Source organism: Brassica napus, chromosome C8 (assembly GCF_020379485.1).
Source record: "Brassica napus cultivar Da-Ae chromosome C8, Da-Ae, whole genome shotgun sequence".
Taxonomy (NCBI): domain Eukaryota; kingdom Viridiplantae; phylum Streptophyta; class Magnoliopsida; order Brassicales; family Brassicaceae; genus Brassica; species Brassica napus.
Window position 1 is genome coordinate 1,388,017 of NC_063451.1, and position 13,334 is coordinate 1,401,350.

Consider the following 13,334-nt stretch of genomic DNA (forward strand, 5'->3'; position numbering starts at 1 on the left):
TAGGGACAACTCTAATTAGTTACAAGAAGGTCCGTTCTTGAGGACTGAAAATCTGCCTCCACAAAAATTAAGGGAAACCATAGTGTTAAAGAGAACATGAACATTACAATTTCAGAGATCTGCGTATCCATGCAGTCTCCTATTATACACTTTCAGACTCACCATAAACATAAAGCTAAAGAAACACATAAACATTACAATTCAATCATACAATGTCTGATACTCAAAAGTCCTTTTATTATGCACTCAAGTTTCTTCACCTATACAATTGCTGATAATCAATTTCTGATACTCAAAAGTCTTATGTAACGTTACAAAATGGACAGGGTAAACGAAAGACGCCCTCATCCCTAACAATATAAAACCAGACATTTTAAAATCACTACAAAACGATCTAACATGCGTAAAAGAAAAACAAACGACGAAACCGATACGGAATGGAACAAACGGCCAAGAGCTACCACTACAGTCGACTCAGGAACGCCTTCAATTATTATTGGCTCCACCAGCGATACTACAAACCGTAAAGGTACACTCAAACTCTATATACTACATACAACACACCCATATAGAAATCTTCTAATAAGCATAATTCCTGCAGATACCCAAAGAAGAGCACGGGAAATGCGGAGAGCCATACTCCTTTCAAAGAAGCCAATACGGAAAATACCAAGTAATATAGAATTGCTCTCTACTAATTCTCCTTTTTGATATCTACTTTATCAGACAACCAAGCAGGCTTCCTAACTACGGCGAACATTTTTATTACAGGATCCAGAGCACGTTCTAAACGTATGACCCCACGAGCTCATAAACAGACATCTAATGGGATCGTTGAATGCCCATTTTGTCATGCTCTGGTTTGGGAGAAGGAAAGAAAAGGGTTCAGAGGAAAAGAGAAGATACCACTGTTTAGTATATGCTGTCAACAAGGTCGAGTGAAACTCCCCCCAGAACCAGAAGCTCCTCCTGCTTTGAAAAAGCTCTTCAGCTCCACTCATTTTCAGCATGATATCTGAACATATAACTCCATCCTTGCATTTACGTCTATGGGAGCTCAGATTGATCATTCAGTCATGCACAAAACGGGTCCTTTTACTTACCGTATCCATGGTCAAAATGCACACCGGATCGGTTCTTTAGTACCTGAACCAGGGCGAACTCCAAAGTTCAGTCAGCTATACATTTTCGACACAGCAAATGAGATTCAGAATAGGATTACAACGGTTAAGAGAACAGAAAAAGTTGGTGAGCTGGATCCTAAAATAGTTAAAGAGCTGATAGAAACAATGGAAACATACAACTGTCTAACTAAGATTTTCAGAAAAGAAAGAGACATTCATGAAACGGATAGCTGCCAAGATTTCAGTATTAGACTCGTCGGCCAGTCTAAACGTAATCGTCAATATGATATGCCTCAAACAGACGAAATAGCAGGCTTAATTATGGTGACTTTACCGAGGATATGGGTGAGAGAGATGTAGTGGTCCAGCACAGATCATCAGGCCTGCAGCATATAAGTGATATGCACCCACTCTTTATGACTTTGCAGTATCCAATCCTCTTCCCATACGGTCAGAGCGGATTCAACGAAAACATACCTGTTACCAATACTGATGGAAACCAACGAAAGAGGGAATACATCACAAAAAGAGAATTATTTTCTTATCAGTTACAAACTCGCCTGGATGAAGGCATGGTTATTGTGAGCTCCAAAAGACTACTGCACCAGTATATAGTCGACGCTTATACATGCATAGAGATGGAGAGGTTGCGTTGGTTTCGATTGAACCAGAAAAAAATCAGAGCGGACCTGTACAACAACGTACAAGATGCAGTCATGAATGGTGACACTGATGCAAGATCTTTAGGGAAAAGAGTCATATTACCCTCGAGTTTTAGAGGAAGCCCCCGTTATATGGATGAAAAGTATCATGATGCGATGGCAATATGTCGATGGCATGGGAATCCAGACTTATTTATCACGATCACAACGAATCCTAAATGGGATGAGATAACTGACCACCTAAAGATGTACGGCTCTGATGATCCCAACGACCGCCCTGACCTAGAGGCTAGAGTGTTCAAGATGAAACTTGATGAGCTAATTTCAGATTTCAACAGAGGCACCTTCTTCCCCCGTCCTAAAGCAGGTTTCATTCCTGCAAATAAATTTTTATTTTAAATAATATAATCTTCCGCTATAAAAACTAACAATTTCTAACCTTTTTTTTTTGCAACCAGTTGTTTACACCATTGAGTTTCAGAAGCAAGGGCTGCCCCATGCCCACATTCTTCTATGGCTTGAAGGTGACTTCAGAACCCCAACAGCATCAGACATTGACAGAATCATCTCCGCAGAACTACCAGACAAAGAAAAAGATCCAGAAGCCTATGCTCTGGTGGAACAACACATGATGCACGACCCCTGTGGGAAAGACAGAAAAACATCTCCGTGCATGGAGGAAGGTGTTTGCAGTAAGAAGTTTCCACGTGGCTACGTTACACACACCCAGATTAACGACTCCGGTTACGTCTTGTATAGACTACAGAATACAGAGCGGTTTGTCTACAAGGGAGACATAAAACTTGATAGCCAATACGTTGTTCCCCACAATATCCAAATCCTGAAAAAATACAAGGCACATGTCAATGTCGAGTGGTGCAACAAATCAAGCGCGATCAAATACCTCTTCAAGTACATTACAAAGGGTGTTGATAGAGCGACATTCAAGTTGCAACCAAATGCAGAGCAGTCTACTCTATTAGAGAAAGAAAAAGAAAAGCCAAGGAATGAGATAAATGAGTTTGTGGAAGGGAGGTACCTTTCAGCGTGCGAATCAACGTGGAGAATATTTAAGTTTGATATTCACCACAACACCCCAGCTGTCCAAAAATTACCAGTTCACCTTCCTGGAGAACAGACAGCTATTTTTGACGAGGATGAGGACCTTGAAGACGTCGAGACCCGATACCTGCATGGCAGGACGATGTTAACTGAGTGGTTTGAAATGAACCGACTCTACGAAGAAGTGAGGAAATTAAAATACATTGAGATGCTGACTATGTTTGTCTGGGACAATTCACAAAAGATATACACTAAACGAAAGCAGAAAAGAACCATTGGAAGAATTGTCAATATAAGCCCAGCAGCTGGTGATAAATATTACCTTGGCATTTTGGTAAGCTTACTTCGAGGCCCTACAGGCTATGATGATTTATACACAGTTGGTGACATCAAATATGAAACCTTTCAAGAGGCCTGCTATGCAAGAGGCTTGCTCGGATCAGACAAGGACTGGCATGACTCAATGTCTGAAGCATCACAATTCTCATCACCAAGATCTCTTCGCTACCTTTTCGTCCTGATCCTCGTCTTCTGTCAAGTTTCAGAACCAAAAAAACTTTGGGATCATTCTTGGCAGGATATGGCAGAAGATGTTCTGATGCACCAGAGACGTCTACTTCGATTCCCAGCCCTCCTCCAGCTAACACCAAGCGAACTACAGCATTACACCCTTATCGAAATAGAGAGCTTGCTACAAAATTTCGAGAGATCATTGAATGACTTTACGGGGATGCCACTTCCAAACAAGGCTATCATGGACGAAATGAAAAAGAAAGCAATGGCGAGGCACAACCAGTTTGACATAGCAGAGGAAACAATGATCCACCAGAGCCTATTTGACAAACTGAACCACCAACAACGGGCAGTATATGATGCAGTGACAACATCCGTGAATGAGAACCAAGGCAAGCTATTCTTTCTTTATGGAGCAGGAGGTAGAGGGAAAACATTTCTCTACAAAACAATCATCGCAGCTTTACGATCAACAGGCAAGAAGGTGATCCCCGTTGCATCATCCTCCATTGCTGCGCTTCTTTTACCTGGGGGACGAACAGCCCATTCGAGGTTCAGTATTCCACTCAAACTTTATGAAGACACCTACTGCGAGGTGAAAACTGGGACAGTCCAAGCCAACTTCCTAAGTGAAACAGACCTCATCATCTGGGACGAAGCTCCTATGGCCCATCGTCATGCTTTTGAGGCTGTTGATCGTACTCTGAAGGATATTTTAGCGGTTTCAGATGCAACAGCTCTAACAAAACCTTTCGGTGGAAAGACAGTACTTCTAGGAGGTGATTTCCGCCAAATTTTGCCAGTTATTCCACAAGGAACAAGACAAGAAACAGTCAGTGCCGCTCTCAATCGATCGCCCCTGTGGAAATACTGCGACATCTTTCACCTCACACAAAACATGCGAGTAGAACCAGAGGAGAAAGCGTTTGCAGACTGGATACTTAAGGTTGGCGATGGCAGAGCAGCAGGAGAACCCTAGCGTTTGGCCAACTGTGAAACACCAGAAGATCAGATCTTCATAGACAATAATGTCCTTCTTCCCATAACCTCAAACCCTTTGGAGACTCTATCCTCTTCGGCGTTTCCAGATTTTGAATATGAGTACAAGGATCTCAACAAACTTCGAGAAACAGCCATCTTAACACCAAGGAACGTAACAGTTGATGAAATCAACAGTTATTTGGTCTCCCAAGTACCTGGAGAAGAGAAAGAATACTTAAGTGCAGACAGCTTTGCGAAAAGTGAGCAAGATTCAGAAGAATTACGTATGACTTACCCATTGGAATATCTAAATTCTTTGGAATTTCCAGGTCTACCAGCTCATAAGCTACGTTTGAAAGTCGGTGTTCCAGTTATGCTCCTGCGTAACATGAACCAAAAAGAAGGCTTATGTAACGGCACAAGACTAATTGTCACACACATGGGTGAAAAGGTTATCAAAACAGAGATGCTTACATCGAAAACCAAGAGAGATCCTATTCTTCTACCACGGATTATACTGTCACCACCAGAATCCAACCATCCGTTCACCTTGAAGAGACGCCAGTTTCCAATCCGTGTTTGTTATGCGATGACAATCAATAAAAGCCAAGGACAAACTTTGTCAAACGTGTCCCTCTACTTACCAAAGCCTGTCTTCAGCCATGGTCAGCTCTACGTGGCACTGTCACGAGTTACAACACCGAAAGGTCTCAAGATTTTAGACATGAGCAGGAGCGGGGAGGGGAGTAGAACGATAGCCAACATCGTCTACAGAGAGGCTTTCAATGGGCTGCCACAACCAATCGGTACGTTTTCTTCTACATCCAACTACGCTTTGGTCTAAGCTTGGGTTGTCGAACCTAAGAGAAAATCTTCAAACCACAAGATGACCGCTTGAAACACCTAAACTTGAGCCGCTCACGCCAGCCTCAAGCTTCACCGTCGAGATCTCCGTCTTGATCTTAGTGTTCCGACTCGAACCGTTGGCTCCGGAGCTGGGATCGAGTTTAGCGGCAGTGAATGTGCGGATCGAAGAGTCCTGATCAGGTTCGGGAGCGAAGTCTTCCTTGTCGTCGTACATGACGGCGTCCTCAGATTCCTTGGGGCCTGAGTCAATTTCACCTTTAATAACCGCCGGCTTAAAAAGATAGAACACAACACAGTTAACAAATTCATACCTTCTGTGTTGCAGATTTTAACGACGAACAATCTTCGGAGGATCCACGAATCATCGGAGAATCGACACCTATGGAATGAAGCTTTAGTTTCTTGACGCGGCTTAAATTGATGTAAGTAATATCATCCTCATGTCTCTTTTGAACTCTTATCGACTTCAAAACTCAAAAACTTAACCGGTGATCATACCAGGAAACGCCGATCTGAAGCTTCCCCGATCACGGAGAAAATAACGGCGACCTAACGTTTTTTTCCATTATCTAAAAAATTCTCAGCCTAAGGCCATCATTAACGCTGAAACCCCACATGGGGTTTTTTATTTTTTTTTTATTTTTTTTGTCTGAGTAAAAAAAAAAAAAATTAAAGACCAAGCAATTGCAGGCCGCCACGTGTCAGTGGGGCCCGCAAACAGTCCAAAAACCCACCTAACATCGATCCTTATTTCGGCTTTCTTGTGACCGTTTTTTCCCCTTTTTGTGGCCCCCCCCAACCTAAAAACCACACTAAAAACCCATTCCCCCTCCCCGATAATCCTGCTCTAAGGCCCACTACTATTTGAGCCCAAACATTTAAAACACTCTATTTCTTATCCATTACGTTCAAACATCACATAAGAAACAGTTTGAATTTAGAGGTTGATTGTTTTCAGTTTTTAGACTAGTTTTTGGTTTTTGTTTTCTCAAAAACCATTTTCCTCCAATCAAGTTTTAGCTTTTAGTTTTTGTTTTTGTAAAAACCATTTTATTTGCCAATCAAGCTTTTCAACAAATAGATTCCCTAAAATTTAGGGAAACTAGTTTTTCAAAAGTTTAACCAATTTATGAAGAAAAACTAAATTTTGATTTTTTTTTTTAGCTTTTATGAAAAAAAACTAGATTTTTTTTTTTAGCTTTTGTTAGCTTTTATGAAAAAAACGAATTTTGATTTTTTTTTTTGAAGAAACTAATACATTTTAATTAATTAATAATTAATAAATAATATTTTCATAAAGATGAAATTATCGTACAATTTTTGTACTTTAGATATCATTTGAATAGTAATGTGAAATAATTTATTTGTGTTTCATATCTCTAAAATAAATTTATATATTTTATAAATAATATTAATTAATTTTTAAAATTAGTTATTAATTTATATAAATAAAATAATTGAATATTTTTGATAATTATTAGTCACATTAAAAATAACTAAAAATTAGAAAAAAAAATAATATATATAATTTATTCATACAATATATTGTATTAATCTTGAAAAATAAAAATAGCCATTCATCTTTAAGAAAATATAAATAATTTAAAAATGTATAATTATTTTCAAAATTTGAGTATTTTTATTTTTGTATAATTTATAATATTTATACAGGAAAAATTTTGCTATTCAAGTTTTAAAAAAAATAAAATAATTTATATAAGAAAATTTTCTTAGTAGTTTCAAACTTTTAAATAATTTTATTTTTGTGTAATTTTATATATTTTTTATTTATATTTTCTATAATATAATTTTTAATATAATAATTAAAATATGTTGTTGTATTTTATTTCAAATAATAATATCAATATTTTGATATATTTTAATTGTAAATCTAAATATTTATTGCTATTTATTGTATTATTTTAAAGTAATGTATTAATTAAGTTTTGAAAAATAAAAAAATATACAGCATAACCAAAAACCAAAATCAAAATCTAGAAACCAAAAACCAAAAGCCAAAAGCTGAAAACCAAAATCCAAAATCTAAAAACCAAAAACTAAAATCTGAAAACCAAAAACTAAAACTAGAAACTATTGAAACAATCATCACCTTAATTGTTTTTTTGGTTACTTAATATTAAACCTTTTTAAAAAAAAAATAATTCACTTTTTAAGAAAGTGCCAAACCTACAACAAAAAACATACCAACCAACCTAATCTCATAAGATAATCACTTATATAACCATATAGAATTTTTTTTAAGAAATGTTTCATTATCATTGTTAACCTATCCAATCTTTATTTCACTTTACAACTTATTTTTTCACATTTATAGGTTTAAAAAAAATACATAATTCTATTTTAAACAACAACCTTTAAGCTCATATGAATGTTAAAATAAATATATTTAATTTCAAATGATCACCTCAAACGTTACAATCTAGACAAATTTACAACAAAAAAAAAACATACAAAGGAAACAATGATGATAAAGAAATCATTAAACGTACTATAAAAAATTAAACTACATCACGAAACACCTAGAAAAAAACCCATATAAGGTAAAACATAAACTACACCACGAAACATAATTAGTATCAACTTATTATACATTTAAAAACACAAACCATATATAATGAACTCATTACACGTCCTTAATAATGATCACCTCTATTTTCTAACAATCGTATTCATGAATAGTACCGTTTTAAAACAAAACAAACACAGTAAATTAATTAAATACCATTAATACCAAATCTTACGCTTTTAAAAAAGTACACCATATAAACAAATGTAAAGAACTCAAGAAAAATAAACGCATATACCAAACACCAACAGTTTCCACACCAAAACAAACAATGAATAGTGACCCAATTCTTTCGTATCGACTTTCACACCAAATAAGACCTACAAGAGCACATCCACGTCAAGCACTCCAAGTCTATATACACAGACCAAACACACAACAATCAACAATCGACTTCCAGATACAAATGAAACAGCCACTGAGAACTTGAATCTCATGTTAACATACCATCACATTGATCACCCCAACTCAACATTCCTTATTCAAAAGACTAACAAATATAAAGTGAATTTACTAAGGGACAACGATAATATTTTTACCAATGATCTTCAAGTTGCTCTAACCATCAGAGACTACAATCACAACGCAACTGCGAGGGTTGACGTTGATCTAATCATAACTGACCTAGCAGACACTAACAGAACTCCAACTACAAATGAGGAGAATGATATATGCATTATCTGCTTTGAAAACTACAACAATGTCACCAACATTTCCACTCTTACATGTACCCACAAGTTTCATTTTCATTGTATTGATTATTGGCTCCGTACAAATATAAGTTGCCCAGTTTGTCGGGAAAGTAATTTATGATTGAAATTGACATATTAATAATAAGAAACACTACCATCATATTTACAGTTCAAATAATTTAAACATGTCATTCTAACATCCACATATTCAATATTTCTTACGTTTAATTTGACGATCATTACATTTGAAGTTAAATCCAAAACAAGTCCACAATACCAAAAAATGACAACATCTGAAGTACCAACTACACAACGCATTACAACAAACTCAGCAGCCAACATCACTTGAACCAAAAAACATAAACCATACCGCAAGTAACCGGCCCCGCGCTTGCGCGGGGTATATGACCCTAGTTAGATAAATGGGCCAGGCCCAGTAAACGGCCGAAGCCTGATTACAGCAAAAGACGGCTACAAGCCCAAAAGATTACGGGCTAAATGAAAAGGCTAAACGGGCCCTCGACCCAAACTCAGAAGCCGCACGACCCAGTCGGATAGCGTGTCGAGGAGGCTGGCTCGACACGTGGAGAGATTTGCTCCATTAACGCGTCACGTGTCGTAACCGCCTCAACTTGACCGCCTCCGCATCTACGCCGCCGGAACAACACAATCGAAATCCTCGTTCGTCGGAGCTCAGTAACCGACAAGCCTCCAACGAACCCATAGCCGTTCTTCACCGCACTGTCATCACGCCGGAGAGTTCCAACGAACCTCGAGATCTCCTCCGACTTTAAAACACTTCAAACCCTAGACACTCGAACCGAGAACCATCGCTTTCTATTCTTGAAAGTCGTCACCTCGCCGGAGAGCTTCATCGTCTACCGAGATCTCATCCGCAGTGACCCAACCCCACCTTGACGACAACCACGCCGAACTTGACACAAATCGAACCTAGTAACCTTAACCCAAACGAACACCGGGTTCCTAAGCGGCAGCGCGGAGCTTTGCTAGCTTCCGCTCTCCGTAACCAAAAGCCGGCGAAGGCGAATCTGAAGGAGACTCCATTCCCGGAAGCTAGAGCCGGCGGCGGTGGATCTGAGCAAGCCTCCACCTCCCGGAAAACACCACATCTAAACATGCAAGCCACTCCCTCTCCACCGGGGACCTCCAGACGAACGCGTCGTTACTCCAAAACCGAGCCACCGTTAGGGATGGTAGCGGTACCAGAGCTCGGACAAGGCGGTCGTTGACAGGACGGCAAAGAAGGAGCGAAGGGGAGCCACTACGACGGACAAAAAAGGACTCCGGCGCCAGCACGGACGCTCACGCGCCGGCTGAACGCCGGTCCCCAAAGTAGATCTAACTTCTCTCTTATTCTCTCTCTCTCCTCGGAAAGATTTTTTTGAAGAATTCTTTTCTTACGAACAATGAGTTCTTTAAAAAATTATTTTATATAAAATCAAAATCAACTGAAAATGGAATATGATTTCGATAACAAGTTGATGAACAAAATTACATAATTAGATGAATCTTAGAGCACTATTAACCCTAGCACCCCAAATGGGGTGTTTAATTTTTTTTTTTTAAAAATTTTTTGTCTGATTTAAAAAAAAATTAAAAACAAACCAATCGCGGACCGCCACGTGTCAGTGGGGTCCGCGAAACAGTGCAAGCACTGAAAAAACACGGCGCTTAATTTGGACTCAGAAGCTGCGACTCTTGTTGTTTTTGCGGGACCACAGTTGATAAGCACCCCCTAAACAAATGGGATAATGGTGCTCTTAACTGGCAGAACCTGTCGTGTTCCCCTACATCAGATTCATGGTCTTTGTGTATTGTTTACTCTTTTCAAAACCATGGGAATATGAGATTCCCCTTGTTTTCTCGGATGCTAAGACTTTCCATGTCGTCTCCAGAAGGTGAGACCGAATAATGTGTTTTAAGTTATGAATCTTATGATAACAATGATTTTTCTAAATGTAGATGTGTTAACAAAATATTTTATGAAGTGATTTGAGTAAAGGTCATGTGTTGTTCGAGAGAGAACAAAACTATAGCTGGAGAGAAACAAACTCATGTTATTCTTTTATTAAATCCAAAAGCCACGAGAGAAATCTGATATTATACAAATGATTCGACAAAAGAAAAAGAAGAAAAAAGAAATGATTCAAAACTTAAAGGCGAAACAACTTATAGAACAAGGCCGGTTTATATGTAGCAAAGGCTTGTCCAATGGCCACTCCAAACAAGACTCCAGGTCCATATCCTATTGCAGCTGCTTTCCAGTTCAACAACTGTTCTTGCTTGCTCAGTTCTGGTTCATGTGTCTGTGGTGTTGATGGTGCTCCAGTAGTTTCCCTGAAACAAGTCTCCTCAAGAGGAAGACCACAAAGATCGATATTCCCTTCAAAGGAGGATTTAGGTTGCCCTCCAATCTGTGTACCCTGTGGTATTTGTCCCGTGAGTCTGTTATGTGACATGTTAGTGTACGACAAGAACGTGAGAACTCTTAGCTCTTGAGGAATTCTTCCGGAAAGTTGGTTTCGAGATAGATCCAATGACTCGAGTTGTGTGAGTTTGGCCAAAGAAGACGGAATACGACCTGTGAAACCGTTGTTAGATAAGTCCAGCACAATGAGCGATTTCAATAAACCTATGGATTCTGGAATCTGTCCTCCAAAACTATTTCCTGAGAATTCAATCACTGCACATCTGTCTGGGATCTTTGCCAACTCCATGTTTCGTCCTTTGCTTCTCAAATAAATGGAAGGATAATACCACGGCTCGGTCGGATATTTATAGTAGTGCCAGTCTCCTCTGTACTCAGGCCAACGCTTAACTGGAGGAGAATTAACTAAAGGTTCACTCAAATTCGCAAAGTAATCTGGTGGCAGACTCCCGTTGAAGTTGTTAAGTGATATATCCATTATACTCAGTGCTGTAAACGAAAGAGAGATTCCCGGTGAAGATATGGGACCATGGAATCTGTTTGATCTCAGAACAATGACTTCCAGTTGCGGCAAAGCATTCAGCCAGAAAGGGAAAGTGTCACTGATGCGATTCCTTTCCACATTTAGAAACTTTAGGCTTGTGCAGTTTACAAGAGACCTTGGAAGCTTCCCACTTATTTGATTGTGACCAACGTCAAGTATTACTAATAAACGGTTATCTATGTCAGGAAGTCTCCCGGTGAGGCCGTTGTTACGGAGTTTCAACACCGATACATTTGTCAAGCATCGGTGGATTGACCCACTGAAACTGTTGTGTGATAGATCGAGGAGTCTCAGCTGAGATGCTTGGCAGAGTGTGAGAGGTATGCCTCCGGAGAAATTGTTATTTGATGCAGCCATGACCTTGATGGTGTGCGGAATAATAGGAAAGGAGCCGTGGAAGGTGTTTGAACTCAAATCCAAGTCGGAGAGAGACGAGTTAAGGAGCACTTTTGGCGAACCACTGAAGGAGTTGTGAGAGAGATTTGCATGGCCCAAAGAAGGAAGTTTCCATAACCATTCAGGCACTTTTCCTTTGAGCCTATTCTTGGAAACGTCTAATCCCTCCAAGTTTTGTAAGGTCTTTATAAACGTTGGGAACTCGGTGAGGTTGCAGTTGGACAAAATTAGAAACGACAGATTTGTGGAAGAGGTATTAAGTACTGACACACTGTTTCCGGAAAGATCCATATACTCTAGAGACTTGAACGGCAAGAAATCGAAGTTGATCGTGTAGGTTGTTGTGTTTTGAAAAGATAGGTCGAGGTGTGTGAGGTTTGGTAGCTTTGAGATAGGTTCTAGGATTCGAGAACTAAAAAGGTTATGGGCCATGTCTAGATGCACAAGCTTAGAGGTTGGAGAAGAAGTCATTTTTTCAAGAGGGTCTTTAAAATGGTTTTGGCGCAAATCAAGATAATCTAGGGAAAGCATGGTGGTGAATAGATTAGAAGGAATGGTTCCAGAAAAGTGGTTATAAGAAAGGTCTATAGAAGAAACAAGTGTTAGATTATGTACATGGGGAAAACGACCGGTGAGCTTGTTATGTGAAAGGTCCAAGAAGGTTAAGCGGCTTAGGTTACTGATTGATGATGGAACTTCTCCGATAAAACCATTTTGGCTAAGATCCAAGTATTCCAAGCTGGTGAGTCTGCCAAATCCGGAGGGGAGTGGGGAAGAGTCAAAGTGGTTGATAAAGAGACGGAGGTACCTGAGGTGTTGGAGTCGGAAGAGGCTACTATTAGCCTGGATGATGCCGCTGATACATGCACCACCAAGGTTTAGCTCTGTAACCGCACCTGTCGCGTTATCAAACACAACCCCATCGAAGGAAACACCTTCTTTGGTCCAAGAGCTTATATTTGGACTATGGTATACAACATCCAGCGTGTTCCAGATAGGGTCGCAGCTGCGGGATGGAAACTCGTTCTTGAAGGCTAAAAGAAGCTCAACTTGGTCCGGACGAGGAGGAACTGGGGAGCTTGTCGCACAGACGCAACAAGTGATGGAGAATACGGCCAAATGCAGTTTCATCTTCGGAAAGAGAGAAATTGAATTTTTCCAACAAGTGAAAATTGGTATGTATGATATGGTTTTGCCTTCAAATCTTATACAATATATATATATATATATATAACGATGATAGATAGGACTGAGATTATAAGTCGCATTGCTTGGCTTGACTTGACTTGTAAACGGTAAAAGTCCTAAACTACTATGTATATTGGCCCCCACATATTTAATTCGACCAAGACAAACCATTTTGGACTTTTGTCTGCTTCTCATAGTTTCTTCTCTGTACACGTGAATATTAGTTCGGCTTGTGTTTGAAAGTCTTCCTTTTATGTATCCTTTGTTAC

The 13,334-nt window shown here is 39.3% G+C and overlaps 2 protein-coding genes across 2 annotated transcripts; one reads left to right on the top strand and one right to left on the bottom strand.

The window, feature by feature from the left end:
• Positions 1 to 1,049: 1,049 nt before the first annotated feature.
• LOC106430204 lies at positions 1,050 to 5,186 on the top strand. Its single transcript, XM_013870973.2, has 5 exons — positions 1,050 to 1,469; positions 1,553 to 2,153; positions 2,245 to 4,307; positions 4,425 to 4,602; positions 4,672 to 5,186. Exons 1-5 carry the CDS (start codon positions 1,050 to 1,052, stop codon positions 5,184 to 5,186), a joined length of 3,777 nt encoding a protein of 1,258 aa, XP_013726427.2.
• A 5,360-nt stretch (positions 5,187 to 10,546) lies between these two features.
• On the bottom strand, positions 10,547 to 13,260 carry LOC125591585 (receptor-like protein 54). The gene has a single exon (XM_048766040.1). The coding sequence runs from the start codon at positions 13,258 to 13,260 to the stop codon at positions 10,663 to 10,665; it is 2,598 nt and encodes an 865-aa protein (XP_048621997.1). The 3' UTR covers positions 10,547 to 10,662.
• Between the last annotated feature and the right edge of the window lie 74 nt (positions 13,261 to 13,334).

Bases quoted from the DNA above. Each gene is read 5' to 3' on its own strand.
- LOC106430204 (XM_013870973.2), top strand. From the start codon at position 1,050: ATGGGAGCTCAGATTGATCATTCAGTCATGCACAAAACGGGTCCTTTT. The intron at 1,470-1,552 runs GTGAGAGAGATG...ATGACTTTGCAG, and splicing joins TGACTTTACCGAGGATATGG to TATCCAATCCTCTTCCCATA. The intron at 2,154-2,244 runs GTTTCATTCCTG...TTTTGCAACCAG, and splicing joins CTTCCCCCGTCCTAAAGCAG to TTGTTTACACCATTGAGTTT.
- LOC125591585 (XM_048766040.1), bottom strand. From the start codon at position 13,260: ATGAGAAGCAGACAAAAGTCCAAAATGGTTTGTCTTGGTCGAATTAAA.